The sequence below is a fragment of the Natator depressus genome, chromosome 5, assembly GCF_965152275.1.
Source record: "Natator depressus isolate rNatDep1 chromosome 5, rNatDep2.hap1, whole genome shotgun sequence".
Taxonomy (NCBI): Eukaryota; Metazoa; Chordata; order Testudines; family Cheloniidae; genus Natator; species Natator depressus.
Window position 1 is genome coordinate 12,555,897 of NC_134238.1, and position 27,389 is coordinate 12,583,285.

At 43.3% G+C, this 27,389-nt stretch overlaps 1 protein-coding gene across 3 annotated transcripts; it reads left to right on the forward strand.

Moving 5' to 3' along the window:
- Nucleotides 1–1,230: 1,230 nt before the first annotated feature.
- Nucleotides 1,231–21,257, forward strand: HAUS1 (HAUS augmin like complex subunit 1). 3 transcript variants are annotated; one of them, XM_074953885.1, is made up of 9 exons: nt 1,231–1,341; nt 7,881–8,055; nt 11,281–11,416; nt 12,780–12,914; nt 13,828–13,951; nt 15,458–15,523; nt 16,995–17,066; nt 19,339–19,386; nt 20,963–21,252. In XM_074953885.1, the coding sequence occupies exons 1-9, from the start codon at nt 1,321–1,323 to the stop codon at nt 21,044–21,046; spliced, it is 861 nt and encodes a 286-aa protein (XP_074809986.1). In that variant the 5' UTR covers nt 1,231–1,320; the 3' UTR covers nt 21,047–21,252. The 3 variants fall into 3 exon arrangements, with proteins under 3 accessions (XP_074809986.1, XP_074809987.1, XP_074809985.1); XM_074953886.1 differs by lacking the exon at nt 16,995–17,066 and having other exon boundaries at nt 20,963–21,257; XM_074953884.1 differs by lacking the exons at nt 19,339–19,386; nt 20,963–21,252 and adding an exon at nt 17,342–17,357 and having other exon boundaries at nt 16,995–17,101.
- The last annotated feature ends 6,132 nt before the right edge of the window (nt 21,258–27,389 follow it).

The following is a 27,389-nucleotide window of genomic DNA, read 5'->3' on the forward strand; positions in this document are numbered from 1 at the left end:
AAAATGACCAATGAGGAGACAAGTTATTTTCAAAGGTGGACGGGGGGTGGGGAAAACAAAGGGTCTGTCTGTCTGTGTGATGCTTTTGCCGGGACCAGGTCAGGAATGCTCTTCAGTTAGTTAAGTTAGTAAGTAATCTAGCTAGAAATGCATTATATTTCCTTTTGTTTAAATGGCTGGTAAATAAGCTGTGCTGAATGGAATGTATATTCCTGTTTTTATGTCTTTTTGTAACTTAAGGTTTTGCCTAAAGGGATTCTCTATGTTTTGAATCTGATTGCCCTATAAGGTATTGACCATCCTGATTTTACAGAGGTGATTCTTTTACTTTTTCTTTAATTAAAATTCTTCTTTTAAGATCCTGATTGCTTTTTCATTGTTCTTAAGATCCAAGGTTTTGGCTCTGTGTTCACCTATGCAAATTGGTGAGGATTTTTATCAAGCTTTCCGCCGGAAACACGGTGTAGGGTTTGGGGGGATATTTTGGGGGGAAGACGTCTCCAAGTGGGCTCTTTCCCTGTTCTTTAACACGCTTGGTGGTGGCAGCATAGGGTTCAAGGACAAGGCAAAGTTTGTACCTTGGGGAAGTTTTTAACCTAAACTGGTAAGAATAAACTTAGGGGGTCTTTCATGCAGGTCCCCACATCTGTACTCTAGAGTTCAGAGTGGGGAAGGAACCTTGACAGATGTGTTCATAGCGGCTAGTGGTACTGAGGAGATGGGCAACATCATATCATGGTGTGATGTTATTTTCTTCAAGATGTCCAAATCCTATATTATGGTGACTTTTTTCAGGGCATTGTTCCATTGTATTGTGACCTGATAACACGTTTTAGCAATCTGACTACACTGTAAAAAGAAAAGGAGTACTTGTGGCACTTTAGAGAGTAACCAATTTATTTGAGCATAAGCTTTCGTGAGCTACAGCTGACATAGTGACAGGTTCCCTGCTGGGGACTTGTTACTGTACCGTGACATGGGTTTTTTTTTGCATATTCTGCAACATTCTTCTTGCCCCAGGCCGAGCAAGGCGAGGCCCCTCCTTGCAGACAGAGAGCGGGTCACAGCCCAGGCAGCTCGTGTGCCGTCTCTGGGGCAATGGGAGCTGCCACCAGCCTGCCAGTCCCTTCTGGGCGTGGTTTCGGGAGGGGGCGGGGCCTGAGACAAGGACACCGGCTGCGAACTACAACTCCCAGCAAGCCCCGCGGCCGTGAGGTCATCTCTGCGGGCCTGGGCGCTCGCTGCGCCGGTCGGGGCCGTGCGCGGAGGAGGCCGGGAAGGAGGTGGGAGGAATCGGGATTCAGCGCGGCGGAGGCCGGGATGGAGGAGAAGCTCAGACGGGTAACGGTCACCGCGGGGCCCCGCAGAGAGGAGCATGTCCGGCCCGAGTCCGCCCGGGATCGTCCTCCGTCCCCGAGCCCCCACCTCCCCCCGCCGCCCCGGCTCCTGGCCCCCGACGCCCCCTGGCCGCTTCCTCGCAACGCAGCCACGGTCTCCCCCATCAGGCCTTCCCGCCACCGGGGTTTGCCCCCGCTTCTCCCCCCCCCGACCGTCACCCCCTCCCCGTCTCCTCGCTGTGCGCTGCCAATGCCCCCCCCCGGGTTTGCCGGGCTTCCCCCCCCCCCGACCGTCACCCCCCCATCTCCGCACTGTGCGCTGCCAATGTCCCCCCTCCCCGGGGTTTGACCCGCTTCCCCCCCCGACTGTCACCCCCCCGTCTCCCCGCTGTGCGCTGCCAATGCCCCCCCCCGGGGTTTGCCCCCGCTTCTCCCCCCCCCCGACTGTCATCCTCCCCCGTCTCCCCGCTATACGCTGCTAATGCCCCCCCTCCCTGGGGTTTGACCCGCTTCCCCACTCCCCCCGTCTCCCCGCTGTGTGCTCCCAATGCCCCCCCCGGGGGTTTGCCCCCGCTTTCCCCCCTGACTGTCACCCCCCATCTCCCCACTGTGCGCTGCCAGTGCCCCCCCCGGGGTTTGTCCCCGCTTCCCACCCCAACCATCACCCCCCCATCTCCCCGCTGTGCGCTGCTAATGCCCCCCCTCCCTGGGGTTTGACCCGCTTCCCCCCTCCCCCTGTCTCCCTGCTGTGTGGTCCCAATGCCCCCCCACGGGGTTTGCCCCACTTCCCCCCCTGACTGTCACCCCCCCATCTCCCCGCTGTGCGCTACCAATGGCCCCCTCCCGGTGTTTGCCCCAGCTTCCCCCCCCACACAGCTCCCCGCTGTGCGCTGCCAATGCTCCCCCCTGGTGTTTGCCCCCATTTCCCCCTAGGCTGTCACCCCACAGCTCTCCCCTGTGCGCTCTCAGTGGCCCCCGGGGTTTGCCCCCGCTTCCTCCCCGACTGTCACCCTCCCCCCAGCTCCCCGCTGTGCCCTGCCAATGCTCCCCCCTGATGTTTGCCCCCATTTCCCCCCAGGCTGTCACCCAACAGCTCCCCGCTCTGTGCCTCCAGTGGACCCCTGGTGTTTGCCCCCCGCTTCCCCCTAGGCTGTCACCCCCCCATCTCCCTGCTGTGCGCAATGCCCCCCCAGTGTTTGCCCCTGCTTACACCTAGGCTGTCACCCCCTCCCCCCCCCAGCTCTCCGCAGTGTGCTCTCAATGCCCCCATGGGGTTTGCCTCTGCTTCCCCCTAGGCTGTCACCCCCCCCAGCTCCCCACTCTGTGCCCCCAATGGCCCTCCCCCGTGTTTTCCCCCGCTTCCCCCGAGGCTGTCACCCCCCAGCTCCCCACTGTCTGCTCTCAATGGCCCCCAGGGTTTGCCTCTGCTTCCCCAAAGTCCATGCCCCCCAGCTCCTCTCTATGTGCTCCTGATGGCTCCCCCCCCCATGTTTGCCCCAGCTTCCCCACAGTTCCCCGCTGTGTGCCCGCAGTGGTCCTCTGGCCCATGCCCTGGTTTTGATATATGCTCCCAATGCCTTCCTGTCCCTGCTGTGTGCACCCAATGGCACCTTCCTGGCCCGTGCCCCTGTCCTCATTGTGTGCCCTCAGTGGACCCCCAGCCTGTGCCCCTGTCCCCTCCATGTGCTCACAATGGGCCTCCCCCCCCAGCCCGTGCTCCATCTCCACTCTGTGCCCCTGCCATGGGCCTCCTCTCTTCGGTGTGTGCCACCAAATATTCTCCCATCCCAGGCCTCTCCTGCTCCCTGGTGTGTACGCTAAATATTCTCCCCTTGTGGTCTCCCTTGCTCCTAGTGTGTGCCTCAAATCCCCACTGTGTGCCCCAAATCTCCTCAAGGCCTTCTCTCCCCTTTCCTTCCTCCCGCCCCCAAGTGTGCCACAAATATCCATCCATCCTATGGAATGTGGAGGGGTACATTCATAATATACTCTGTATATTACTTACTAATGGGTAGGGTCACTTGGGCTTACTTGAAGCCCCCTGACCCTTCTCAACTATTTTGGGGGAGAGGAACTCTGTAGCTTATGAGCTGTGTTTAACTAGACACTGTGCTTTGCACAAAAGTTTGTAGAGAAATAGATATGTGCTCAGGAAGAACAGGGGATGCAGATTCCACATCCCACTTCAGTAGCACAGGCTGATGTACACCTATGTTATCCTAGATAGTGCTTTCCTGTCTCCTAGATAGTGCTTTCCTGTCTCCTGTTTGTATGGAGCATTAAACCAAAAAACCCTTCTTTCTTATTATGGTTGTAACCAGAAGAAAGGAAGGGGAATGTTTAAAACAAAACAAAGTCCCATTAAAAAAGTAGTCAGCCCTAATTCAGTGTGCCTTAAATGATGTCTGGGCTGGTAGCCTTGGTAGGTTTAAGGTACTGTACTATTAAGATGGTGTTATACCAATAAAATAAAAACCAGCATGATCTTATTAAAGAAGAAAAGGCAAAATGCCACATTTATTGTGAATACAGAAAGAATCATAGTAAGCAGTTAGTTATAGCTATAACATTCCATTCAATTTCATATTTATTCACACATTCATTCATACACACACACAGATACAGGTTCTGCAAGGTTGTTATCATAGTTACCAGCCTTAGAGTTGCTCATGCCAAGCCACTGACCAGGTGGCCTGGACACGAGGAGGGAGCAGGGCCTTGTTAGATGCACATCTGACGCTCCTGGAAGTTGGTTTGCAGAATCAGACCCCAAAGTTCTTACTTTCTAGAGTCCATTTTTATAGGAATTTCTTCCTATGCCAGTCTATGGGAATTGCTTCATCATGCTGTTGCTGAATTAATCAGCAGATGGTACATTTCTGACGGCTCCGTGTTGTTCTTTGGTTCTCCCATCCTTGAGGCTGTTAGGTGGATTCCAGTCTGCCGTCCGGGGGTCCTCTGATTATTTCCACTTGATGCCTTCTTCGGCCGATGGACACTAGATTCCTAGGCTAGCACCTCCCTGATCATTCAGTTATTATCCACACCAAACATCCATCCTCTATCTCTATTTTAATCACAATTGTTAACAAAGCGAGATAAATACAACAAAAGGGCGGGGAGTCTCTGTGTGCTGTTTCTATTGTTACAAAGTGTTGCTTTGAGAACAGACTCTGTCTTAGGATGTACTAACACAATTAGCAGCTTGCAAGTTTCACACAGAGAGGGAGAGAAATAGTAAAAACAAGAGACCAAAAACCAAGAGACCTCTTAATTAGTAATACCCTGGAATTTAAACTATGGGGAATCAAACTCATTTGTGATTTTTAATACAGAACTTCTTTAATATGATCCAACAGTATTTCTTATGTGTCAGAAAATTGTGATTTGCTGATGTAAAGCTGCCTGCAGTGATTCTAAACCAGGAGTACCAGCCTCAGGGCAGACTGTTAGGAAGCAGAGCACAAACACCAAATTGGCTGAGAGTTCTATAATTAGATTACACCAACCAATTATCAAGTGTAAGCTCCTCAGATGCTATACAGCCTTAACATGCAGTCACAGACAGTCCCCTTGGGCACTATCTTGCCATCCAAGTAAGCTTACCTTTGTGATAGATGGTTCCTTACACCAAGAATCACAGTGATATTCAGGTTACACCCAGTCTCAAAGGATCAGTTACTTACCCCTCTTCATCCAAGACCCTTAGATCTTACACCAAAGATGATGCTTGTAGCCAATTTTATAATAAACTGTAGAAAATATATTAAGTAGGAAAAGGAAACAAGAGTTATTTATAAAATTAAAACAGTTGAACATACACATCCAGATGAGTTACAGTCTTAAGTTTCCAAAGATAATAGAAGCTTCTCTATTCAGCAAGTTCTATATGTCCTTTAGGACCCTGGGGGATCCGCAGACTATATCTAAAGGGTCTGCAAAAGGTGACTGCTGCTTTATTTTCAGAGAGTCCTGTGGCGCCTTATAGACTAACAGACGTATTGGAGCATAAGCTTTCGTGGGTGAATACCCGACGAAATGCGTCCAATGAAGTGGGTATTCACGCACGAAAGCTTATGCTCCAATACGTCTGTTAGTCTATAAGGTGCCACAGGACTCTTAGTCTGGGTCTGTAAAAGCGGCAAACACGGCTACCCCTCTGATACTATGAAAACAAAGTTTCAATCAAAAGTATGTGAATCCCCCACATGCATGTCAAAACCTGGAAGTGTTGTCATTACCATAGAAGCCCACTGTTTAGCACCGTTTCTCACACTACGTCAAATGCTGTGCCAAGCACACGCAACATTTATAGTTGAATTCTGTTCAGTCAGTTTTCAATCTAAGACTTCTATGGTAGAGGTCCACGAATTACAGGTTGAATTTCGAAAGGGGTCTACATCTCCATTCAAAATTTTTTAGGGGTCCACAAATAAAAATATGTTGAAAACTACTGCTTTAGGGCTAACCAGGCTAAGAGGCTGTGGACCTCTGGTTTATGCTTAGAAAACTTTGCCCTTCAGACTTTAAGCAGCATAGAGATCCAGTTCCTTCTTGTTAGGTGTCTTTCTCCCCCTCCTCCATTGTGCTCTGAGCTGCAGACTCAGCTGATCGGCGGAATCCACTTGCATGGCTTGTCTTTAAAATGAGGGGGACAAAACAACCAACGTCTTTTGTCCTCTTTAATGTCCCACAATAGTCCATCGGTAGGATGTAGGGCAGGATGTAACACCTTCTGTTGGAAACCAGCACTTCACACTGGTTCATGTCTTTCTACTATCTGGTTATTTACAGTCAGAGAGGCTCACAATACAAATGCTCAAATATTACCTTACAATATGGGATACAGATGTTATAAATGAAATTAATGCAGGCAGCAACTCACAGGCATTCAATAAAGTCTAAACACATTCTTATAATTCTTGTAAACAATACTAACCCATATACATAGCTGGATTCAGTCTGGCTCATCTTTGTCAGTGTTCCATTGAGACTTATGGGGACTTTGTCAGGAGCTAGCACTGGGTTTGCCAGCATCACATTATGTTGTGCCAGGTTCCTGTCAGGAAGATACATTCCATCGTCTGTCGATGGACCCCTGGAATTTTTGTAATATTTCACTACAATAAAACGTCATTGCTGTACATTTCCAGGAGGTCTGGCTTTTCCCCCAGGGCTATAACCTTGCTTTCTCCAGTATGATTTAGGATGAAGGCCACTGATTAAGTGAGAGGTACAAAGCTCAAGGTCAATATTCTACTCTGGTGGGAGTACAGAAAAAAGAGTGTGCCTTTTGAACTCTCCAAGTTCTGCTTGGTCTGTTGAGGTGAACAAGGGTGATATGAAAATGGGTTTTAGATTTCATAAAGATATTTTGAAATGACTTTTTAAAATCTCACACTTCTTTCCAAGGATTTTGTTTATGAAGTGTCTAGTTCATGCTGCGGTGTTCATGTGGTTTGTTTGTAACCTGAAATCACTGCTGATGTTAAGTCTCCCATTTTCTGGGCTTTTTTTCTGTGGATTCATACCACATTTAAATTCAATATAAAACCATTTCAGGCTAACCTGACAGGAAGAATAGTTCAGTGATTAGGGCTCTGCTTTGGGATCTGGGAGACCTAGGTTCAAATCCCTACTCTGCCACAGACTTCCTTTGTGACCTTGGGCACATCAATTAGACCCCTGATCCTTAAAGGTATTTAGGGTCCTAATGTCCCTGGAGGAAGTGTGAGGATCTGGTCCTTTTTTAAAATGGGAATAACAACATCCCCCTATTTCACAGGGCTGTTGAGAGGGTAAATACATTAAACATTGTGGGAGGCTGAGATACTATGGCAACAGGAGCCACAGTGTGTTCTGCCTCTTTGTCTGGCTAGAGCAGATGAGCCAAACAGCTTCTAATCAAGGCTACAGTTGAATTCTGAAGAAAAACTATATTTAACACCACTTGCTGGCAAGGTAACTGGGTTGCCTAAAAGCCAATTATGGTTTTAAAAAATTTCTTTAAATATGAATTAAAGAACTGCATTTAACCACAATGTACCTTCGAAATTGTTTAGGCTTATCTGTGTTAGCATGCCAAACAGTTTTGTATAGTACTGGAAATTCCAGACTGTTAGATTTTACCAGATGTTGTCTACTGTTTCATTGTCTTGAGAGTGTTGTCCTGAAATCTTATCCCACGTTGCATGTGAGCTTTATGTGCTCCTTCATGGTTGCCAAGGGTGGCATGGATAAGCATTCATGCCGTGCTCCCCATCAGTACCCGGCCAGGGCCAGGGAAGCTAATGATCCAATCAGCAGACTAAATTTGGGGATGAACCCTGTGCTTCCAGTCTACATTTGCGCTTCTACCATTGCTACAACCAATGATAGTGCAACAATGGAAGATCCTCCTCAAAAAGTATAGTGTAGACAAAACCCCGCAGACAGGAGTAAGATTTGTGGTTGATGGCTCTACATTCCAGTCTCTTGCCTGATATTTAATTCCAGTTCCTTAAATTAAACCATTTACCTTTTTTACTCCCACTTTCCTGGCAGGTTACTTTATGGCTAAAAAGGACATTTGGGGATCAACCCATTCCACAGTACGAAGTGAATTCACGGACTGTTGATATTTTATATGAACTTGCGGAATGCAATGAAACCAGAGACAGGGATGTCTCCCTAGTGATAGATGACATGAAACAGAAGACTGCTGAATATGAGTCAGAAGGTGAGTGTGGAGCTTCAAACTCCAGTTACAGTAAAAACGCCTTTTTCTAAGTGACACTATAGGGTTTGGGTTTCTATTTACTGTAATATCTTATAAAAAGTGTAAAAAAGTAGCAATAGGCTAGGGTTTTCCTGAAATCCAGCTATATATTGTCATACACTGCGTACACAAATACTTTTCTCCCAAAAGTGACATCAGATTGGCCCACAACAGTTTCTTAAATCAACTTGAGCAGGCTGTAAAGACTGACAAGCAGCTTAGCTGCTAAACTTCCTACACTGCCAAGCTAGATGGCACAGCACTGAAATAGTGATACTGTATGTGCAAGGGTGGGGGTCAGGGATAGTATTGATCTCAAGTGTCTGAGCCAATGCTAATCTCTAACTAAAGGAAGCAATTTAGGATTCTGAAACAGCAGCTATGTTATTTAGCAACTCCTTAGCTAATCATAGGGCGTGAGCATTGGATAAAATGGAGAACAGCGATCAGTATTTCTCGAGCAACCCCACAGCTCAGGCCACCGTAATCATTTTTATTTTAACATTTCATATACTAATAAAAATCACTTGCAAGGTTTTAATTAGGTAGGATTCTATAATTTTACGATATCATAAGAATTCCGATACTGTATGCAGGAGAATTTCTTTCTTCTTTCCTAATCGCTCCCAAAAAATATGTTTTTGGTTTTTTTTTGGTTTTTTTTTTTTTTCCCTGTGTAGTCTCCCAATGAATCATAGAATCATAGGACTGGAAGGGATCCTCGAGAGGTCATCTAGTCCAGTCCCCTATGCTCATGGCGGGATTAAGTATTATTTAGCCCATCCCTGACTGGTGTTTGTCTAACCTGCTCTTAAAAATTTCCAATTATGGAGATTCCACAACCTCCCTAGGCAATTTATTCCAGTGCTTACAATTACCCTGACAATTAGGAAGTTTTTTCTAATGTCCAACCTAGCTTCTTGTCTATCCTCAGAGATTAACGAGAGCAATTTACCTCCCACCTCCTTGTAACAACTTTTTTTGTACTTGAAAACTATTATCATGTCTCCTGTCTTTTCTTCTCCAGAGTAAACAAATCCAATCTTTTCAATCTTCCCTCATAGGTCATACTTTCTAAACCTTTAATCATTTTTGTCGCTCTTCCCTAGACTTTCTCCAGTTTGTCCACATCTTTCCTGAAATGTGATGTCCAGAACTGGACACAATATTCCAGCTGAGGCCTAAACAGCACGGAATAGAGCGGAGTTACTTCTTGTGTCTTGCTTACAACACTCCTGCTAATACATCCCAGAATGACCTTTTCTTTTTTTGCAACAGTGTTACATTCCTCACAGATATTTAGTTTGGGATCCACAGTGACCCCCCAGATCCCTTTCTGCAATACTCTTTCCTAGGCACTCTTTTCCCATTTTGTATGTGTGCAACTGATTTTTCCTTCCTAAGTGGAGTACTTTGCATTTGTCGTTATTGAATTTCATCCTATTTACTTCTAGTTTGTCCAGATCACTTTGAATTTTAATCCTATCCTCCAAAGCAATTGCAACCGTACACACTTTGGTATCATTCGCAAACTTTATAACTGTGCTCTCTATGCCATTATCTAAATCACTGATGAAGATATTGAACAGAACCAGACCCAGAACTGATCCCTGCGGGACCCCACTTGATATGCCCTTCCAGCCTGACTGTGAACCACTGATAACTACTCTCTGAGATCGGTTTTACAACCAGTTATGCACCCACCTTATAATAGCTCCATCCTTAGTTTGTTCACGAGAAGGTCATGCAAGACAGAATCAAAAGCCTTATTAAAGTCAAGATATACCACATCTACCACTTCCATTCCCACCCCGCCCATCCAGAAGGTTTGTTACCCTGTCAATGAAAGCTATTATGTTCAACTTGTTCTTGACAAATCTATGGTGACTGTTACTTATCACCTTATTATCTTCTAGGTGTTTGCAAGTTGATTGCTTAATTATTTGCTCCATTAACTTTCTGGTATGAGAGGGGTAGCCGTGTTAGTCTGGATCTGTAAAAACGGCAAAGAATCCTGTGGCACCTTATAGACTAACGGATGTATTGGAGTGTAAGCTTCCGTGGGCGAATACCCACTTCGTCAGATGCATGCTTATGCTCCAATACGTCTGTTAGCCTATAAGGTGCCACAGGACTCTTTGCTGCATTATCTTTCTGGATACTGAAGTTAAGATGACTGGTCTGTAATTCCCTACGTTGTTTGTATTTCCCTTTTTATAGATTGGCACTATATTTGCCCTTTTCCAGTCCTCTGAAATCTCTCCTTTCTTCCATGACTTTTCAAAGATAATTGCTAATGGCTCATATATCTCCTTTGAGTATTCTAGGATGCATTTCATCAGGCCCTTGTGACTTGAAGACATCTATCTTGTCTAAGTAATTTTTAACTTTCCCTATTTTTACCTCTGATCCCACCTCATTTTCACTGTCATTCACTATGTTAGACATCCAATTGCTACTAATCTTTTTGGTGAAAACTGATACAAAAAAAGTCATTTAGCACTTCTGCTATTTCCACATTTTCTGTTATTGCCCGTGCTGCACCCCCGCCCCCCCCCAATTGAGTAAAGGGCCTAACCTGTCCTTGGTCTTCCTCTTGCTTCAGGGATTCTCAAACTTTACTGCATCGCCACCCCCTTCTGACAACAAAGTTACTTTATGACCCAGGGTGGGAGAAGGGGCCGCAGCCTGCGTCCCGCCCCAGGTGGGGGTGGAGCTCAGGCTTCAGCTTCAGCCCTGGGTCCCAGCAAGTCTAATGCTGCCCCTGGTGACCCCATTAAAATGGGATGGCGACACACTTTGGGGTCCTGATGCACAGTTTGAGAACCGCTGTAAATGCATTTGTAGAATGTTTTTGTGTTATCCTTTATGTTGCTAGCTAGTTCAATCTTGTTTTGTGCCTTGGCCTTTCTAATTTTGTCCCTACATACCTGTGTTATTATTTTATATCCATCCTGTGTAATTTGACCTAGTTTTCACTTTTTGTAGGACTCTTTTTTTTAAGATCCATCCAATAGATTGTTTATGTTTACAGAATGGAGCACAGCACATTGAACCTTAAATTGTGTCTTTTGTGTCTGATTAGACTGTAAGCACCTTGAAGCAGAGACTGTGTATTCTAAATGTGTACAGTCCCATGCACACCTGTGACGAATATTAAATGAAGGTAACTATTTGGTTTTTCAGTCAACTATCTACAGGATCTTCTCATGGAGAGTGTGAATCTTTCCTTCAACAGTCTCTCTAGTGCAGGCACCAGCTATTTGAACGCATTGGTAGATAGTGCAATGGCGCTTGAAACAAAGGACACTTCCCTAGCAAGGTAATTCTTCCACAGTTTGCTGAAGTCTGGGTCAGTGGTGTCCAACCTTCTCAGCTTGAGGCCACCATCAGTACTTTGGGGCCAACTTTCTGCCCTGTGCCACTCATGCAGCACAAAGGGAGTGGAAAGCACCTGCAGTTCTGGGGTGGAGGAGTTCCCAGTGGATGTAGAGATGAAATGGCCATCTCCTACTCCTCCCTCCCTATACTCCCTGTGGCAGGTCAGGGGTGAGGAGAGGGAGTAGTTGAAGGATGCTGCACTCCAGCTATCCCCTGCTGGCATATGGTCCCTCCCTGGGGGCTCTTATGCTAGCTGGCACAATTTACAGCAGCTCCCAGACTACTCTAACCTGGACTCAGCAAAAGAATCAGGGAGCTGTAACTGGCTGCTCATTCCCAGCTTCTCCTCTTTTCCCCCTCTCTTGGGTTGCTCTGAGTCAGTGTGTGGAGGTGGGAGCCATCTTTTGCTAGCCATAGGCACAGAGGGAGCCAGTCTAGTTGCTGTCATGCTCTTCCTGGGGCCCCCAGAGCCAGCAAAGAAGCAGGCAATGGAGTAGTCAATGTTACTGTCACCTCCTACTCCTGTGGTGCAGCAGGTGGCCAGCAGGGGCGCTGCTGAGCGCTTGCAGCAGGGAAGGACCCGTAGCTGCTCCCTGGGCAGCTGCAGTGTTTGGCTGATTCAGAGGCTTCTGAAGAATTGCAGGGTATAGTTTCAGGGGTTGCATTTTCAATTCATAATTAAATAGACTTTTCCTTAATGTAGTCATCCGCAAGAGCCATGGGTTGGACACCTCATTATTTCAAATCTGATTCCCCAAAACCTGCCAGGGTCTGCCCAGCCCTTCATCCTTTTGGAGAGATTTAAATTGAGTATTTAGCTGTGTACCCTGCGTAGATTTCTCAAGTGAAACCATACGAAAATGAGGTTCAGTCTGGTTCTCTTAATAAAAGTAGGGGTTTTCCATGTGCCTTTAGCTAAAATGTCCCTTTCTGCCTCTGTTCCTCTCCTTCCTACTCCAGCTGTTGTGCAGTGGGGTGTGCTCAGGCTGCATGCCATCATCTGTCCCAGAAGTGGTTGCAGTTCAGTTAGTGCATGTTTATAGCTTGTGAAATGCTTCATGATAAAAGGAGCTGTATAGCAATTAAAATGTTAAGCTATTTTGAATTTTATGTACATTGTCAAACACTGGCTTAGAGAAGTTCATAGCTATTTGGATTGTAAGATAGCTTAGAGAGACCTATCAGATTTGCCATTATTTGAGAAAAGTTTATGGAAAGTGTGAAAGAAAATAAGTGATTATATAACCCTGAGCTTCAGCAGAGTTGACTTCTAAACAGATCAATGAAATCTCTTGTTTCATTAGCTTCATCTCCGCTATCAATGATTTGACCTCAGATTTACATGCGACAGAATCGAGAAACAGAGAAATGGAGCTTGAATTGACCAGCCTTAGGAAAAAGCTAACTGCAGCTCTGGTGCTGGAAAAACATCTCAAAGAGTGAGTAGTGGGGGAGAAAGGGAAAGAGCTGAATGGGGTTTGCTGGTCCCCTGTTCTCAGCAACTTTATTGTCTATGAACAGTAACCAGGATATCTGAACATTCAGTTCAATATTGCTCTACTTCACAGCAATTTAAACCACTAGTCAAGGTCCTTGCAGCAAATTTACTTCAAATAGTCAAAAAAGGTTTAAAAATCCCAAGCCTACAATGATGTAATTTAAATATTGTGGGTTGAATAGTGCTCATAAGTACGTGCCTGCATCTCCCATTTATTGCTTTGTGCATAGGTTCAAAGTGAGCATATTTTTCTGAGCATGAGCAGTGTTGTTTAGTGGTAAAAATAAAGGACTGGGTTAGAACAAAAAAGATTCCCAAGGAGATTCTTCTTTAACCAAAAGATTATAAAATTCCACTAAGTCCACCAGCGACCTCACCATGCAGATTTAATTTACATTGAAGTGCTTGGATACTACAGTGAGGGGCACTACAGTAAACTCTAACTATTGTGGCACTGAGAGCAGCAGCAGCATAGCTAATGTTGTAGAACTAGCATTCCTGTGTACTTGTCCCAGCTCTGCCATTACTGCACTGCGTGATTTTAGTTAAGTCACTTAACAGTTGTATTCCTAGGTTCTCCACTAACTAATCTAGTATAGTGACCCACCAGGCGGTTGTTAGAGTTTTCATGCAGATGCCCTGCTATCAGTAGGCATATCCTAGGGTCTTGGGAATCTGTGGGGTATCTGTGCACGTGGAAATCTCATCCCACCAATAGACTGAGCTGGTGGAGAGACTGAGTGCAACTCCATTTTCTGCTTCACTTTGTCCTTCCTGTGGGTATTTACTTGAGAGCGTTAATTTGGCTGAAGGTTAGTAAGCCACATATATTCACCACAATTTTCTTCTTAAAGGGACCTTAAAAAAACAGAAGAACATCTGGCAACAGAAAAAGCCAAAGCTGACAGCCGAACCCAGAACATGAAGTTCCTGAAGGATAAATCTGAGGACTTTAAATTCAGGATCAAGGCTGCAGAGGTTGATGATAAAAGTCTTCTACCAGTATTCTTAAAGGAATATGTGATTATGTCAAAGTGGGCCCCAAAATGTATGGTTTCGCTACTAGTTAGAGACATCTTTGGAGCTTCTTAGCCTCCAAGAGGGGGAATCTATTACAGCTGACACTTGGAAATAAAGTATGGTTGGTCCCTGAAGGGAACTGGTTGTAACTGATCCCCAGTCGCCTTTCCTGCAGAGCTGGGGATAAGTGGATGGATGTTGTGATGGTTGGATCATTTTGCTTAAAAGGTAACAGAGGCCTTAGGGGTTGAATGTGTCCCCTGCTGGAGTGGGGTGGCAAGTAGTTGCCCCAATATTTTAAAGTTAGGGAAGTTCCTGCTAATCATATATAAGGCTATGATTTTGTCATACAAATATTTAGTCATTTCACAACGGGGGGGGGGGGGAGGATAGGAGGAACCATACTCACAGAAAGGTTACTGTCTGGGGGTGTGGGGGTTGAAGAATGAGCTCACCCCACAATGGTGGCTTTATTAAATTGACTTTAATGATTACCATGAACACTGCTGTGCCAAAAATGTAGCCTTAGTTGTATACTGGGAGGACAAATGCAAATACTTAAGCAAGTATGTAGCTTTTTACTCACATGAATTGTCCAACTAAAGTCAAAGTTACACGTGGGCTTTAAGTGTTGGAGGACCTTAAAGCAACAGTTAAACGTGAGTAAATTCAGGTCCCCCATTGCTCTTATTCAACAGAAAAATAACTATTTTTTCCAGTGTTCCTTGGTATAGAATCATAGAAGATTCAGGTTGGAAGAGACCTCAGGAGGTCATCTAATCCAACCCCCTGCTCAAAGCAGGAACCTTCATAAATTTGCGGAACCTTCATAAATTTAAAAATGTATAAGCATGGATTATAGTTGGAATTACTCTTCACATTTGTCTATACAGATGATATCAGAGAGCATGTTCTCTTCCAGTGTCATGATTTTGGTAGTCGTACAGTGTAACGTGCATTGCATATTGGTTACTTGACTGATTCTGAAACCCAATGTTGGACTAGTTAAGCACTATATGAGAAATAAAGTTTCTCAACCCCCTTGTGATGCAAGTAAGGGTGAGTGTTACAGGCCACTTTGACAGAATGACTATGTACGATAGTCTGGCAATTTTGAGGGATAAATGTTTATTAGTATGATGACATTTTACTAGGTAAACCTACTCATGTCCTCTCTGAATGCTCTAGTCATGCTGGTTTTCTAGTAGGTATATTGCTGTTTATGCATGTTTCATTAGCCACTGACTCCACAGTTAAAGTTGCTTGGAGATTAGCACTTAAAACAGCCCTAAATTCCTGCTATAGTTAACTTTTTTTTCTTTTTGCCTGCTTATGTTAAAATACAAGTAAGCATCAAAATATCTCTATGCATTTTCTGTTTAAATTCTTGTGATGAATAATGTCTGTTCAGTAGAGGAGCAGGGTGTGCTGTACAAACTGTGAACTGTTTTTTTTCTCTTGTAGGAACAGCTTTCGGCAAGCGGGATGGATCCTTCCTTGACACATCAGTCATTAGTGAGCCTCTCAGAGGTGGGTGTGTTGTGACAAGAGGGACATTTCTGAAGTGGTGCATGTGAATCAGCATTTGTTTGGATAGTTTAAGGAAATAACATTTCTCCATATGGATACTTGAGTACATGTGTATGTTAGGGATGGGCCCAAACCAACATCCCACATACAAATGCCTCTGATGTGTGGGGGTGTCCAAAATCTAATCTGTGATCCAAATTTTACATCCTGAGGCCACCTCCAGTTTTATGTGAATATAACATTTTTGGATATAATTGTGACTACATCAGACAATAATGGTGTAATTTGTTAAAGGGACACTGTCACAATACTTTCATTTTTTAAAAACGTGTTTCCTGTGTTTCTAATTGTGGATTGTCCAGCTCTTTGCTGCTGCACATGATGTCTGTCTGAGTCTGTTCTTTCTACTGTCACAACACTAATACCACCGTGTTACCATAACCGAGAGAATTCCAAACTTGAAATGTGCTTTTTGCCATTTAGGTTGTTTTTATTTCTTGCTTGTTAGTTAGTTTGAATGATGAATATAGTCTAGTCAGTTTCACTTTGTGGATGTCATGAACTAGCATTGTTTGGCATATTTGGATTGCAAAATGTTGCAGGAGAAATGCTGGTTGAAAAATGTTCCCATTTAAATCTTAAATTTAAAAAAATCATAAACTTCTGTGTAGGTCTTGGTTTTGTAAAACTTTTGTTTTCTCATAGAGCCTAAATATGGGGGCAAGTTTGACTTGACAGTGTTTTTATCTGTTTTGCAGAGTGCAGAACAAATGTTTGGGGTGGAGGGGTTGTAAATTACTGCATCATAATGCATCATAGGTTTATCTTTGACTTTTAAAATAGCTTTAGTGCTGGTGAAAGTTGCTTGATCAGTAACCCTCAAGAGTTAATTCTTTCCTTTGTGCACTGAATGGGTACAGCACCAAAAGCGGTGGTGGAAGGTTCCCCACACTGTCCCACCTATGTGGCTCAGCCCTGTTCTGTCAGGGCAGCCTCTAGGTGTTAGTGTGTAACTCATTTCTTCATGATCTATTCAGTCTTGGCCTGTGCTGAGATCACCAGCAAGGGTCTCAGGTAGTACCCATTGCGAAGTTGTTTTTCTGTGACGTGGACACCTGTCCACTGGGTTCTACATTGAGATCAACACCTCCTTTCACACAGACCAGCGAACAGCCATCAAATGGTACACTGTGTTTAAAGACCTTGTATTTTTTCATAAGGGTAATACAAAAATTTGCATTTTTACTTCAATATAAAACTTAACTGGATTTGACTAAATAAAATTGTTGGAATATTAAATCCTGGGAAGAGTTATAGATCCTTAATCAGAATTACAGCAACAATGGGCTCCCTTAAAATCTATACAGAATAAAACATTTGGAAATTTATAAATGCTTTGTTTTACCGATTTGCATCACTTATACCAAATTAGATTGCAGAAATATAACCTGGTGCTTTGCTGTGTTCACAGAAACTGACTGAACTAAAGCAACAGACTGTGCCTTTGAAGAAGAAACTGGAGTCCTATTTGGACTTAACTCCTGTAATTATTTCTTCTTCTACTACTACTATCTTCTAGTATCCTAAACGTGTATGTGCATATATAAGAAAATGGAATAACTTTCTCTTTAGGTGCTATACTTAAGCATTAATTTCACTGTCAAATTAACTTCAGGGGGTGGAGGTTGTGATTGTAGCTGAAATACTTTATATGTAGACAGACATCAAAATGTAAATAAATTCTGTTGCAATGGAGTTGACAGGCTGACAGTTGTGCTGTGTCCGAACTCTGTGTATGTCCCTTAATGAATTGTCTAGATGAAGGATTTTGCTTAAACAGAAGGCTGTTTAAATAGTTTCAATAGATAGATTTTGCTCTCTCCTACCATAATGCATGGGAATCGAACGCAAATAAACTGGTTGGATAAGCTAGGCATCAGGTGAATTATCTGGAAAAGTTGAGAGGAAAACAAAAGTCTATGGCACGGTTATTTTTCAAAGATTATCAATAATTTTAAACGGTATATACGTCAAACTTTGAATCTGCTGGTACATACCACCATTACTGTTACTCATGTATGTAGCCGTATAAATGGTTACAGCATTGTGTAGTAGTTGGAGTTCAGTTAAGGGAACCTCTGTAAAGAACTGTACAGTAATTCAAAGATATTAGAGCCAACAGTAGTTTATAGATCCACAACGTGAGAGGTATCCAAACCCTTGCTTTGTATGAAGTGGACAGGTCACCTGTATGTGTTGGTCGGGGGACAATCTAACTGCAGCACTTGCAGAGCTCCTCTGCAAGTGGATGAAAGAAGCAATTCATGTTCCTTTCTCAAATCAGTGAGGGATTCTCCCTCTTGGACATAAGGAAGATGCTGTAACAATTGGGGGGTAGCACTGTGATTTATTAAATGAACCTATGTGTTGATTCACAGTTCTACCTCTCGTATTTATCTGGCCCCATTCTTGTAGTCTCTGGGCGCCTCACAATCTTTAATGTATTTATCCTCACAGCACCCTGTGAGGTAGGGAAGTGCTATTATCCCCTATCCCAGATGGGGAAATGAGGTACAGAGCCATTAAGTGACTTGCCCAAGGTCACATGGGGAATCTGTGCTGGAACAGGGAACTGAGTCCAGGTCCTCAGCTAATGCCCTAACCACTAGACCATCCTTCTTGTCTTCACCAACCCGCTCCTTGCCGTGCGTTCCCCACTACACACATCCTTGCTGCAGGCCTGACTCTCTCACCTTAGATCAGTGGTTCTCAACCTTTCCAGACTACTGGACCCCTTTCAGGAGGCTGATTTGTCTTGCGTACCCCCAAGTTTCACCTCACTTAAAAACTACTGCTTAAAAAAATCAGACATAAAAATGCAAAAGTGTCCCAGCACACTATGACTGAAAAATTGCTTCCTTTCAAATTTTTACCATGTAATTATAAACTAAATCGTGATCTCCCCCCCCCCCCCCAGGTTGTTAAACACTGATATAGCATACAGAGCAGTATAAACAAGTCATTGTCAGTATGAAATTTTAGTTTGTTCTGTCTTTGCTAGAGCTTCTCATGAAGCCTTTTGTAAAACTAGGCAAACATCTAAATGAGTTGACATACCCTCTGGAAGACCTCTGTGTACCCCCAGGGGTTTGTGTACCCCTGGTTGAGACCCACGGCCTTAGATGACCATTGCTACCCCTGCTACAAAAACAGAAAGCTTCCTGCTGTGTCATTCCTGGGGAAGGGGTGGGGCCTGGCTCTATCCTAGTCCCCAGAGGCAGTTTGCTTGGTTCTGTCAAGGGACTCGAGACACCAAAATTGGCTTTTAATCTTCCCATTTTCCCTATCTTGCTTTCAGTGAATGTGGAAGGCTCGGCCTCCCCTGCCCCTCAGCCTTTGTGCTTCTCTCACCACTGGCTGAGTGCCTGAGATGCTGAGTGGGGCGAGGAGTGTTCCTACAAGCAGGCTATGTGCACATGTGGGCACCTTCCTATTCAGTGTCTGGGCTGCAAACACTGCTGGAAATGTTTAAAGCCAGGCTCTCTTGATCAACAGTTTTGCAAATTTCATGGAGATGTTTCTTTTAACATTAGGCCTCGTAACAGCTCTTTCAAAATCCATTACATTTGGGGTTTTTCTATCTTTAATTGCAGCACTTTTTGCATCTTGGGGGAATGCATGGAGACCATTTGTTTAGCCCCCACTCCTCTCCTACCCTTTATTAAAATCTTTTGGGTGAGGAGAAACTCTGTGTTTTCAAGCTGAAATAGGACTGTCGCTACTTGCAGTTAACGTGCCATTTTTCTTCCTTTTAGAATCCTTCTCTTGCTCGAGTGAAGATTGAAGAAGCAAAGCGGGAGCTGGTAGGAGCTTTTGTTACTTACAGAGATTTAAATGGACACTGTCACTTCCTGAAAAAAATCATCTAAAACTCCAACGTAGCTGATGGTTAGGTTCGGGTTCATCTGCCTCAGATTCTAATCTTGATGCTCTCCAGAGATAAAGATCTGGGTATAAACGTGGCTCAGATTAGATAGAAGTGATTCTTGTTGATAGGGAGGAACAGATGTTGAAGGAAGGCCCAGCTTTTCAGAGTTCTTTAGATGCCTTATTCTCACTGCAATCAGTGGAAGTTAGTCCCCTAAATAGCTTTGAAGAACTGTGCGGAAGTTTTGCGCCACTTTTCGAGGGTGCTTTTTGCTAAAATGGTTTGCAGTCTCTAGGCCCTTTTGGATACATCACTCACTGCTCTTGGATTCTCAGAGGGTAGTTGTGGCCCGTAATGCATTTTTTAATCAGCTGCTGGACAGGAGTAAGGCCATTTCTATATAAAACAGACTGCGCAATGGTCATCCATGCATTTGTCTCCTGCAGGCTTGATTGCTGCTAAGTGCTGTGTATATGCTTCCTTTTGAAGTCCACATGGGACTGCAGCTGCCCTCCTCCTGAGTGTCATGGACCAATATATACATAAAACCTGTGCTTTAGTTTTTGCACTAGCTTCCTATCTGCTTCTAGATGCAATTGAAGGTGTTGATAATCATTAAAGCCCTATACAGTCAGGATCACAGTTATGAGACCATCCTTCTCTTTGGACTGTACCACTAGGATCAATGGTGAGGCACTTATTTCATGAATTTGATCCTTCTTTACCACTGGTAGGGCTTTTTCAGGTGAGAGTTTTTTCACCTTAGTAATTTGCTTTGGTAGCCTATCTGTGTCTAGTAATCCTTCCGAGCATGATGGGAAGCCAACCACATATGACTATCATTTGTGCATACGTGTGAAATTTGTATGTTAATCTCAGTAAAACAAAGAGTACAAGGTTCTCCAACATTCACGTTCTGTGCATCACATTGTAAGAGATTGTGTCATGGTCTCTCTATTCACCCCCTGTTCACCAGCTGCTTGGTTCTAAAAATGTTGCATTCCAAGGACCATGAGGATCACACAGCATGGACCAGTGGTGTCAGTTTGGAAATAATTACTGTGATTTAGCCTTTTAGGTTCCTGGCAATAAGCTCTCTAGATGTTAGTATAACAAACAAGTTTGTCTTGTTATAGTCCATAAACAATGGATGCTTTATTAGGGTTTGATATTTGGAGATTGTCCTGGGAACAATGCAACATTGTCATAATATTTAAGAATACTGTATATCTTTTTGGGTCATCATTTGGATTAGTAATGCTAATTTTGGCTGTTTATAATGAGTCATTTTTCTCTGTTCAAGAGCTGCTGAATGCTATTATATTCTCAACTAACTGTGCTCTGTACTGAGTACTGATAAACATCCCACACCAGTAATGCTCTTTCAGTCAGCTGGGTTAATGCATACAAATGATGTCCAATGGGGTAGACCGTTAGAGACATAGTTGTCTAACAATGATGTAAAAGTTATTTGCATTGCCACTGATTTCTCTTGCTTCTTTCTCCTCTAGAATGCTCTTGAGGCTGAGTTCTCCAGTAAAGTGGACATGATGGCACTGTCAGTACCTGAGCCCAGCAAACGCCGATTTACCTAAAGTCACCTGTGTGGGAAAAGGACTTCACTTTTTTTTTTTTTAAAGACTTTTTGGGTTTCTAAACATGGTGGCGTATTCCACACTGTTGGGGCCTGCACACTTGCCATCTTTCTGCCAGACGCACAGATTTTGAGGGTTTCTCATAGCTTTAGTTTTGTAAAAAGTATGTATATTTCTGTTTTCTGTAAGGCTGAATAATAAAAACAAGGCTTCCTTTTCTATGTATTTTTATAAATATGAGCTAAAACTGGTAAATGACCTCCAGATGGCGACCTAATCAGCAAACAAGCAGTTTTATGTTTGGTTCAATGTCTGTACCAGGTATCTTCTGCTTTACTGAATTAGATCAACTGGGGAAAAAGGGAGGGAAGGAGGAGGAAGTTGGGACTTGATAGAAAGCTGTCTGGTTAGTCTTGGTCTCTTCTTCTACCCTATCAGGTTCTGGATCTCTAGCCTTGGAAGGGTCCTCTATTTGGTGAGTCAAGAGAAACTAGACAGTATTCGTTATTACATCTTGTGAGATGAGTCTCCTCACCCAACATCAATCACTTTTCTCTTCCTTTCTCCTCTTCAAATCCTTTTTAAAAATGAATGTAGAGTTCTAGCTGTTAAGTCAAAGTTTAATTACTTTCCCCACTTTAACATAACTGGTGCCCGCTGCAGACATAGATCGAAGAGACTGACGTGGAAGGCACTGAGAGTAGTAGTAGGGCACTGACAGTAGTAAGGTCACTATAGCCTATTCAAGCCCTGCAGCCTGCCAACAAGGAGGATGCCTTTTTCGGTGGGATGGACGGCTGCCTGCCATCACCCTGAGCTCAGCGCCTCATTTCATAGAGATCACTTAACAGCCTTTGGCTGGCAACAGCTTTCACTGCTCACCTGGGTTGGATTTGAATCAGTGACCGAGAGCTGAAATCTCTTAATACTGACCTCTTGAGGGTCTCCACTTGCCCTGCAGTCTAATCAAATTAGACTATATCAGAGGGGGGCAAACTACGGCCCGGGGGCCCGTCCTGCCCGCCTCTGAGCTCCCGGCCGGGGAGGCTAGTCCCCGGCCCTTCCCCCGCTGTCCCCCCTCCCCTGCAGCTGCGCGGGCCGCGTTCTGGCCTGCCACTCCTGTTGGGCAGCGCGGCAGCGTGGCGGGCTCCGGTATGGTAAGGGGGCGGGGAACGGGTTTACACCGAGTTAATGCTTGGTTTCCTTCCTTGTGCTCTTTAGTCCGTTATGATTAATACTAAACCAATGGAAGAAACTCCAGAGAACTTGCTGTAGTTCAACTATGAGGGGAAAAGTGAGAGGAAAAAAAGATAAAGGTGCCTAATTGACTCCTCTAGTGCTGGGAGCGCCTAAGCTTTTGGCGCATGAAGCCTGGAGAACGTAGAGATACAAGCAATGGCTGAATGAGCAGGCAAACGAGGGGAGAGGAGTTAGTTGCATCCATTAGTCACCACTGCATGCCAATTACTGTCCCCTCCTTCCGCTGCACTCCCCCATTCAATGTACAGTAGGGACTGGGCTTTGCTGGATCTATAGGAGGATCTACTTTCTCCATGACCACCTTCCCACTTGTGCCTACCTGCCGCTTGATACAATACCAGCATGGGATCTAGGGCCACGGTGATCTTGATGGTGTGTGTGATCAGGAGCAGGAGATCTACAGGGCTGGTGTACTACACTCTCAGCCTCCTTTGTGATCCTCCCCAAATCTTTCCCCAAGGGGGTGATTTGAAGAAAGCTCTGTGGGTTGAATCTCCATGGGAGTCTTCTGGACCATCTCACCTTTCTGGAGGAGAGGACTGTTGTGGTTTGGCTGTTAAATGGTAATGTTAAATAAACCAGGATTAGGGCCATTTACCTTTGTAGATGCGATTGAAGGTGTTGATAATCATTAAAGCCCTATACAGTCAGTATCACAGTTATGAGACCGTCCTTCTCTTTGGACTGTACCACTAGGATCAATGGTGTGGCACTTATTTCATGAATTTGATCCCTCTTCACCACTGGTAGGGCTTTCTCAGGTGAGAGTTTTTTCACTTTCTAGGCTCAGCTAGTAGGACCTAGAGGCTTCAGGAACATCAATCTGCTGGAAACATTGTGGCCGTGGACTAGCTGGGAATAATACTTGTGAGGCTTTATTCAGTTCAGCGCTAAGTTAAGCCCTTGATTTTAGTACAGTACACTGCAAACTTGCATTGTTCCACATCTGGCTTTGCAGCAGCAGCAGTACCTACCCAAGCATCCACACTATGCACGTTGGTATTGGCCGACAGCCTGACTATACAGTCAGCAGCAGAGGCTGGAGTTTGACTTCAGTGCTACTGTCCAATGATAGCTGGATTGCTACTCCTACTTGGTACTGCTAGGAAACGTCTTAGGGGTGCGGGGGGGAATCAAACAGCCGAGTGCTAGCTCTGTGCCAGAACTGAGCCATCTGCTGCAGTCACATAGATCAGCTGCCAGTTGTCACACAGCACAGTTCAGCTTTCAGTAAGTGTGGTGAAAATCAAATAAATGTTAGACCTTGACACTTACTTTTAACAAGCGTTCTCAGTTCTTCAATTACATAGTGTTGTAAATGTACATGTTGCTTTACAAAACAGTAAGAGATCCCTCATCATTGGTATTGTACATTATGAAACTGTCACACAACTGAAAACACTCCAGACACTAGATAGTCCAGTTCCATTTAAATTATCTGTTCATATTTCTGAAAGACATTGCATCTGATTTTCAGAGGTGCTGAGTATGCACCATTTCAAGAGAAGGCCCCTCCTCCTGCCAAGACTTGTGTGCTTACTTAGCTTTATGTAGTTTCATTGATTTCAAAAAGATTTACTCACTGACCATAAAATTAAGCAGGCATGAAGGCTTTTGCAGGATTGGGGCCAAAAGGCCCAGATCCTCAAATGTATTTAAGCACCAATGGACACTTTTGAGGATCTGGGCCAAAGTCAGTATGAGTTATGGAATTGTTCAGTCTCTGAAAATCAACCCAGTTACGCTTATCACGTACAAAAGATACTTGACTATAATGCAATAATCTGACCCAAAACAAACACTATTCTTCCATTGAGAATATCAAGATACAAACAGGTCAAAAACATCTCTGGAAAAGAAAAATTACAGAAGTACACAATGCGTTGGTCATTTTCAAATACACGTTCATATGTGTACATTTTACTATACGATGATAGTTACTTTTCCTATTAAATTACAGTTAATGTAATTTTAAAAAAATCTACTGTCAGATATATTACCTGGTTAGTGTTTCCCAATCAACAGCATATGCCTTAAAAGAAAATATGGAGGTGCTGAAATTAAGATAAAAACTAAAGAAAACAAAAACAAATCCAAGGGGCAAAGTTAAGTTTGTTGTTGAAAATTTTAGTTGAACATTTTTGGTGGTGGTTGTTGTTTGTTTTTTCGGATTTTTTTTTCAAAATAAATTAATGTAAAATGTTTCTGTTTACAAATATTTCAGTGCAATTTTTTCAAACTTTTCATTCTCTAGTATTCAAAAGATCATTTTTTGCAATAGTTTTTGGGAAATATTTATTAACAAATAAAACTTTACTGAAGTGGTTATTAAAGTTTTTCATTTACCAAAAATGTTTTTTGTAAGCAAAGTATGTGAACTACATTTCTAATAATTTATCCAATAAGAATTTTCCTTTTGGTTCCATTTTGAACAAAAAGAGGTTCAAAAAATCCAGAAGTAGCTCTAGTATTTAATAAGAATGTGACTGTGGTTGTGATGATGATGATAAGGTAAGATTTAAGAAATTCTTAACTATTCATTTCTTGCTTTTAAATACTTGTGGTTTGTAAATGAGGCAATAGATAATTCTGTTCCATTCAGGTTTATATACTATACCCATCCCACTAGTATCTGAGCATTCAGTTGTCCTTCAACAATCTTAATGGATTTAGAAACTTTTTTCTTCTTTTTTGCACTTTGAAGTTACATTGTCTTCAGTAAAATGATCTTAGAGATAAATTTGGCTTAGCATAACTAGAACTTCCATTTCACAAACTCAAGTGTTTCTTCCACAAAATCAGAAAATAAACTAGGATTTACCAACAAATATCTGTTTAAACTGAAAAATCCAGAATTTCTTCTCTCGCTCAGCTGTTTTAGCTGAATATCTCCTCACTGTAATACACTACTACTTCTTGTCATCTTCTTGTGTGGCATAGCAGACTTACTATGGCAAGTATTACTATGGCAAGACTTACTATTCTTGTGGCATAGCAGACTTACTTCTTGAGTTTATGACCGCCATGCACTGAACTTCATTTCTTGTTCATGACTTAGAGACTCAGACCTTTCCTGGTATTCTTAAAGAATTGTAGATAGAACTTTTAACACTACTTCCAGCTACCCATGAGTAATTCAGCCACTGAAATTTGTGAACATCTTAAAACACCACATCCCCTAGTAGTCTAAGCTGATAGACGTTCCTCATATACCCTCATGCTAATTTACTAGTCCAGTCAGTTAATTAGCTAAATACTGGGATTGTATAAAACAGCAACAGGTCGGCCTTTGCTGTTTTTTCTTTCTTCTTTTCTTAGAAGAACTAGGTTGTGGGTATGAAAGAGGTTGTGGCCTAATTTGAGTGTGGTCTATTGTGAGAGAAATAGCAGAGTCGTTTGATATTTTAGATGGATTTTAATTGTGCATTTAAGACTTCAGACTTTTGGGGACCTATGACTAAACTGGGAAAATAATGCATATTTTAAATGTGCCGAAGGGAGGGTCGGCATGATTGAGACTTCCATCGGAAAAGGGGTTCAAATTTAGAATTGTATCTTGGTATCAAGCACTTAAGTATATCTTTCTTTAGAGATGAGCTTTCACTCTGGTGCTTAGAGGTGACCTTATTTTATACTCACTGTGATCATGTATTATGAAGGCTTAGTTAACTTTCTTCTAGTGTTCTTGAGTAGCTAGTGTGAGTGTTGCAAATTGGGTTTCAGTATCCTCTGCAAATGCAAGTTTTGTGCTATATCTTCCAGTTATTACTTACTTAAACACCCTTTCCTGGCATTGCAGTGCTGAAACGCTATCCTCCAATTTCTTTCTTTAAAAAGACCTCCTTTGGCAATCTTATTTTGGGGTGTCTACCTAGGGGATGTCATGTCCCTCCCTTTAGCTAGCTAATGTTGAAATGAAGTTTCGAGCTCATACAGAGCTCTTCTGGTCTGGGAAATGTACTCAGAGTGCCCCAGACTCTTCAGTTTCCCAGACCTGAAGAGCTCTGTGTAAGCGTGAAAGCTCAATCTCTCTCCCCTACAGAAGTTGGTCCAATAAAAGATATGACCTCACCCACCTTGTCTCTCTCTCTAATATCCCAGGACCAACACAGCTACTACAGTGCATACACATTATTCCATGCTATATTTTCTAATCTAGTTCTAAAAGTTGCAAGTAATAATGCTCGCCTCCGGAGGCAATTCCCCAGCCCTATGTTTTCTCTGTCAGAAAGTTTCCCATCCCGATATTCAGCCTAAACATGCCCTTTCTTAACTTATTCCCATTATTACTAGTTATATCCCTCATGTTTGTGCTGCTGTGTAATATTGTTGCCCCATGGCTGTGCAGAAATGAAGGTTTACCACCTGCTCTGCCTTTCTGAATGCTGTCCAAACCTGTATCAGCTCTTTCTTTTGTCCCTATATCACAATACAAATGTAGTGCTACTTGGCTGTCACCCCCAGGTCTCTTTCAGCATTAATAATTCCAGGTGTCTCCCTCCTTTTAAATATGTACGCTGGATTATTTTCCCCAGAAGTAGCTGAGTATATTTTTCCAAGTTGCTTCCTAGATTTTGTTTTCTGCCCATGCATTCTAAGGCCAGACTACCTGCATAATATAGGCCATAGAATTTAATCCAGTACCTCCTACATCAAACTCATAACTGCTCATGAATCTGACGTGTATCTTTCACAAAGACATCCAATCTTGATTTTAAAGACACCAAATGATGGGGAATCCACTATATCTCTTGGTAGATTATATATTAATTCTGTACCTTGCTCCGTTTCTTTGTGTCCTGTCAGGTTTTAGAATCTACAAATTAGACTCCCAAATTATCATCTGTGAATTTCACTAGTGTGCTGTTCACACCCTTTTCCGGATTATTAGTAAGACATTATATGAGACAGGTTTTAAGATCTAAATCTAAAACCAAATCTGACTTGCTTGGCTTTCATTTTTAAAGCAGTTTCTAAGACTCCTGCTCTTGGCTAAGGACTCTGCAGCTTGTAGCAATGAGGTGTGCAAAATATCATTCTGATATTGCCTGTGTGAACTTACTGATGAGGGCATCATTGGTGC